This window comes from Otolemur garnettii, unplaced genomic scaffold (assembly GCF_000181295.1).
Source record: "Otolemur garnettii isolate 467f Iridium unplaced genomic scaffold, OtoGar3 scaffold00171, whole genome shotgun sequence".
Classification (NCBI taxonomy): domain Eukaryota; kingdom Metazoa; phylum Chordata; class Mammalia; order Primates; family Galagidae; genus Otolemur; species Otolemur garnettii.
The window spans coordinates 1,205,823-1,211,932 of NW_003852566.1; the positions used below are offsets into that span (position 1 = coordinate 1,205,823).

The following is a 6,110-nucleotide window of genomic DNA, read 5'->3' on the forward strand; positions in this document are numbered from 1 at the left end:
TCTTGGTGGTTTTCTAATCTTAGTTTTTTCTTCTCTTTTTCCCAAATCTTCTTATACATATAGTAAAACATTAAGTTGTACACTTTAAATATAAATGAAATTATTATTTGTAAAAAAAGACCTATCCAATAAAATAATTTTGAAACAAAAATTCTTTGGGATCTAGGACTCCTGTACATAAAGCTGGAAGGAGGGTGTTAAGCTAAGACATGGACTCAGCTCTGGCAGTTATGGAACTTCCCTTGGCAAAGCGACAACTCTGGGCCTGCTCTAGACTGGCCGTATCCCCAGGGTGCGGTTGGGGGCAGAGAAACAAGGACTTGCCACTTCCCAGTTGGAGGGAATGCTTCAGACCCCAAAGAGCAGAAACTTTATGTAAGTAGAGGCATGTAAAAAACGCTGATGGCCAGGGACGGGATTCTGACAAGTCCACACTATGGCTAAGAAAGAGCGAGTGGCCATGGAGTCTCAAGCAAGGAGATACCAGGAACACACTCAGAGAAGGGAAGGAGAACAGCCATGTCTGGTGGCTCCTCAGGACACTTTTAAAGGAATGAGAAATAGGAACAAGAGAATCTGGCTTGGGGGAAAGGGAAGAGGGTCTCACAAAACTATCCTGGGTTTACTCTAATTCCCAAGATGCTGACTCGCACACCCTAGAGAACCGACTTAGCTTTACAACTCTCACATGTGCCTCTCCAGGGTACGACTCTTCCTGAAGTGCCGGGTACCTCCCCTCTCCCTAGAAGAACAGCTCTTGCCTCCTGCCCCAACCTACGCAAACCTGCTTTTCACGTAATGGAAACCATACCTTCTGCAGGAGCCACGTGGTCTTCTGGTTCTGCACCCTCAGAATGTCCTGAGAATTTCATCTTTTTCTTCTTGGAATTTGTTTCAACTAAGTATGTAGGAAAATTTAAAAAATAAAAGATTTATATTTGTGCCAGCAGCTACCATCCAATGAGACTTTACTCAAGCAGGCACATTCCACACATCATCATACTGAACCTCCCAGCAACCCAGCACCCTGGGCTTTATCCTCCTCTACGCTGGAGGGTAGGTAATGGAGAGGTCAGGGCAAGGTCACCTATCCAGGGCCAGGTTGGCCTGACCCCAAAGCTCATGCTCTTCCTCTTACCTGGGTCAAACACATGGTCAAACAAGTTGTATATAACCCAAGTTCACAGCTTTTATATACATACATATATATATATTTATTTATTTATTTATAGACAGAGAATCTCACTTTATTGCCCTTGGTAGAGTGCCATGGCATCACACAGCTCACAGCAACCTCCAACTCCTGGGCATAGGTAATTCTCTTGGGTGTCCGCCACAACGCCCAGCTATTTTTTTGGTTACAGTCTGGCCGAGGCCAGGTTTGAAGCCACCACCCTCAGTATCTGGGGCCAGTGCCCTACTGACTGAGCCTCAGGCGCTGCCCCACAGTTTTAATATTTTTTAATGAACCTTAGAGCATAAGTTAGCTGCTCACCTCCTGAGAACTTCCGCTTCCTCTTCCCTGCAGCCGTTTCTGCCTCTTCCTGGCGGGAGGGGCCCCTGGCTCTGGCAGCCCACAGCACCTCCTCCCTTGCAGGCTCCTCCCTGGCAGGCTGGCTCTGGCACCTCTTCTTGCTCTTCTTCCTTACCGATCCATTGGCCTCCGGGGCTCCCATCCCAACAGCTTCAACGTCAGCCCCAAGGTCAGCCTCCAGCCCCTTTTTGCGCTTCTTAGGCTTCTGATTCTTTGCATTTTCTTGGTGGTTTTCTAATCTTAGTTCTTTCTTTTCTTTTTTCCGATTCCTCTGCCGCTCTTCCTTCCTTTCTCTTCTGTTTTTCTTTGCCTCTGCTGGCCTCTCCTGGGTGTCACTCACTCTGGAGGGTGCGGAGTTCTCTGCACATGGATTTGCTGCCGGGCTGGGCGCCTGTTGGTCCTGTCCCTTACTGACTGGCTCCTTATTATTAAGCAAAAGAAACACAAACCTGGCTCTGAATGTGTGAACATAGATGCTCACATCATTGCTTGCATTGACTACATAAACTGTTGAAGAAAGATGATTTATAACTTACATTGTCTAACTGTGACCCTACCCCAAAGCTGAACTGACGCACTAAATACACAAAACAGGAAAACCCCCCTAGCTCACAGGCCTCACTACAATGAACAGACATCTTCACTCCATGGAGAAAGCAAGGGACCCTCTGTCACCTGAGCCAGAACACTCATTCTGGCTCACTGTCCACCTTCATTTTGGATGAAAAGAGAGAGCAGCATTTAGGTGAGGCAGAAACCACTAGGGCCATGTGTCTGCAGAGCTGGGTCAAGTTCCAGCTCTTTTAATGAGACAGGTGACTCAGGGCAAGTTTTCATCTGCTCTGAACCTGAAAGGCAAATACCTTCCTTGTGCAGCGATGGACACAGAAACCAAGAGAAGACACAGCAAGGCTAAGCACAGTGGCACTTAGGAAACCAGCCCGGTGTGTACAACTGCTTTGTGAATTCTCAGCACTGGACAAAGGAATTGTGTTCGCCATCATTACCAATATTCAGATTGGATGGCTACCCTCAGAGGGGTGGCCAGAGATGCCTGGATGCAGTACAAAGAGCTGAGTAAGGAGCCACAGGAAACCACACTTCATGCACTGGTGGAAAACACCTCTGCATGTGCTATGATGCCTCACCTCAAGAGATGGACCAGCAACTTATCAGTCTACTCCAACAGCCCTACTGCCTCTGGGAGGAAGGAAGTGGGCCGGTGGCAACAGCTTCAGGTCCACCACTGGGAGCCTGGAACTTCCCACCAGGAAACCACCTGGCCGACACATCTGAAGGCCTGGGTTCAAGCTCCAATTCTGTCAACTGCAAGCCAGACGACAGAGGGCAAGTGGCCTACCCACTTTCTCCTCTGGGAGACTGTAGGTGGCAAGATGGGAACTCTTATCTCTAAAACTGGACCCAATAAAAGAGGACTGGCTTTCACTACAGTACAAGATCTCACACCTCAATGCTCACCCCCTCATTGGAAGAGCCAGTGCTAGGAAAGGGATATTGAACTAAATAGTTTAAGTTTTCTCAGCAGCTGTGGTTCAGCAATATGGAGCTGTCAAAGCTCATGGATAATTTCAGAAACAGACTCAGGAGGAAGAAAGGGACAAAGAAACTTTATTCTGTACTCTACAGTACCTTCTAGTAAAATAGAATCATGATCCTACTCTATTTCTGAAAAAACAAACAAAACTATTATCATTATCCACTGAAAGCCTGAGACCTTAGCTTCCCTCCTGCCCAGTCCAGACCCAGGGCCAGCTGGCATCTACGTCCAAACCAACTCCTCAGCCCGGACAGTGAGAAAGGGAGGCACACACTCATCCATCACACAGCTGCTCAGTCAACGGGTGTACCAATTCTTCACCATCTTCTTACCACTTCATTTCCTGTTCTCCTCACCTGAGGTTTTCTCATGGTGCTCTTACTGACTCTCCCCTAGTAGAGTGCCCGCTGTTAGTCTCAGCCCCTCCCCTGCCCTCTGTCTCTTCACAGCACTTATCAGGACCTGACTTTACACCCTGACCCATAAACATGGCTGCCTATCTCCTCCACTAGAAGGCACCTGCACGCCAGCAGGACTTTGTCTGATTCCAGCTGAATCCACAATAGTCAGGCAGAGAAGGACAGAAAAGCACCCAGCGTGAGGCCTGGTGTCCAGCTGCGGAGATGAACATTTGATGTATGGACACAGAAAGCCTCCGGACCTTTACTTTGCACTACAAAAACTAGGGGTGCTGCTGGGAGGTTCACGGGGCAAAGGAACTTATCATGAGCTGTTTGTTTACTGATCATTTTATTTAATTTTAATTATGTTTAACATGTTTAACATATGTTGATATGTTGTTTCAAAAGGGAATCTGGAAAACACATTTTTAAAAAATGCTGCTATTGAACCAAGCAATTTCAAATCTTCGATTCTTAGCTAAAATAAATAACCTTTAAATAATAGGTGTGCCACATAAATGCCAATTAAATGATTGACTATCAGGTTTCAAAGGTCCAATCTGGGTATTATGAAAGAAACAAATGCTAGATATACTGCCAAGGTAAGTTTCATTTTGATCCCAATTTGCATAAAGCAAATCAAGCCCTGATCATTTGACTAGAATAAAAAACCAGCCAGAACCTTGTTTTTAAAAATTACTGATATAAGTCTCCAAATAGGATATAAGCTCGAAACAGAAGCAAAGTATAACTGAATGGAGAAAAAAAATTTTAATTTAACAAGGTAATCACAATATGGCTAAAAGATATCAAACCAAGACTTTCTGTCTGTAGATCACACATTTAGGACCGACTAACAGGCAGTGGTGGTTTGAGAGTGCATTTATTAACAATTAATCAGAGGAATTCTCCCTCCACCAGGAGCTGCATGAGAACTAAAGAGGGTACACTCATCTACTGTAATACTGCCACACTACAAGGCCACCCAGGGCCCTAACACCTTATCTGGGGAACCCCTTGTCACCATATCCTCACCCTGTTTTTTCTTAATAGCACCACCACCTGAGATACTTTATAGATTTCTTTTGTTGAGGGCCTGGCATGTATCACTCAGTAAGTGTTTTCTTTTTCTTTTCTTCTTTTGAGACAGGGCCTGACTCTGTCACCCTAGAATGCAATGGCATCATCACAACTCACTGCAGCCTCAAATTCTTGGGCTCAAGCTATCCTCTTGGCTCAGCCTCCCAAGTATCTGGAACCATAGGCATGTGCCACCACAGCCAGCTTACTTTTCTATTTTTTGTAGAGACAGAGTCTCACTATGGTGCTCAGGCTGGTCTTGAACTCCTTGCCTCAAGGGACCCTCCTGCCTTGGCCTCTCAAAGTGTTAGGATTACTGGTGTGAACTACCATGTATAGCCATCGGTTAGAATGAAATAAATGAATATTAACAGACATATATTTTAGAAAAAGAAACTGAGGCTTACAGGGTAAATAATGTGCCCAACATCAAACATCAGACATCAGGCAGACAGCACAGCAAGGCTCCAACTGGGTCTGTGAGAAATCCAAAGTTCCCCTTCTTTCCAATGCATCCCACTACCTGATACTCTAAGCCAGGGACCCTCAAACTTTTTAAACAGGGAGCCAGTTCACTGTCCCTCAGACCGTTGGAGGGCTGGACTGCAGGCCCTGGGACAAGTTGGCTGCTAAGCAGGACAGGCAGAGGTGGCAAAAACACCCGGCGGGTCAGATAAATGTCCTAGGTGGGCCACATGTGGCCCACGGGCCACAGTTTGAGGACGCCTGCTCTAAGCAAATCATAATGCGTTAGCTAGTACCATTATCAAACATCGGGATTAAATACCTTTCTCTGCACAATAAGGAAATCTTCTCTGCAGTGCACTCAGTTTATTCCTCCCCATAAATGAAGGCACAAAGAGGCTCTCTGAAAAAGAAGGCTGTCTTGACCTCCAAAAATAAGATATTCCCATTTCATTATTACAAATTTTTGCCACACTATAAATCTAAAATTAGATCCAACTTACAGTGCTGGAAGCTTCAGAAAAGATAGTCCACACTTGCTCCAGAATTGATTCATTATGAACTTTTAAACTGTTCTTCATCCAATTCTGTAAAAAACAAGAAGAACCTTTTATCCCATTTTTTAAAATTATTTCAAAATACGAACGGGGTACCAATGTTTTGTTACATGGATAGCTTCTGCAGTGCTTGAGTCAGGGTTGGTACTATGTGTCCACCACCCCAGGAGTGTTCAGTGGACCTGTTGGACAGGTTTTGTCCTCCCTTCTCCCCCCACATTTATCCTGTTTTGACAAGTACACACAAGCTCAGTCACAGGCCTCACAGGCCACACAGCCCCTCCACTCAGGAAAGCCAATCCAATCCATACCTGAAATTTTGCCTTTTTCCTGGGAACATTGTCAAAACCACTAATTTGCTCTAAAAGTTCTCTCACTTTGGGGCTGACGTTGGATTTCTTTACTAATTCATTAATTTTCTACAAAAAAGGAAGATAAAACAAAAACAATTGACACATGAGTTTCATGAAAGCCAAACTAAAGGTCCTTGCCATGGCCAAAGCGTTCACATTTCA

General features: G+C 45.2%; 1 protein-coding gene across 1 annotated transcript in view; it reads right to left on the minus strand.

The window, feature by feature from the left end:
- The window catches only part of LYAR (Ly1 antibody reactive), a 10,090-nt gene extending 4,031 nt beyond the window's left edge, over window positions 1–6,059 (minus strand). The window contains exons 1-4 of the mRNA XM_023519311.1: window positions 5,907–6,059; window positions 5,542–5,625; window positions 1,496–1,955; window positions 812–898 (exon numbers count right to left, since the gene is read on the minus strand). Of these exons, the coding sequence (XP_023375079.1) occupies window positions 812–898; window positions 1,496–1,955; window positions 5,542–5,619 (625 nt within the window). The 5' untranslated portion in view covers window positions 5,620–5,625; window positions 5,907–6,059. The remainder of the gene's footprint in view (window positions 1–811; window positions 899–1,495; window positions 1,956–5,541; window positions 5,626–5,906) is intronic.
- Window positions 6,060–6,110: the final 51 nt, after the last annotated feature.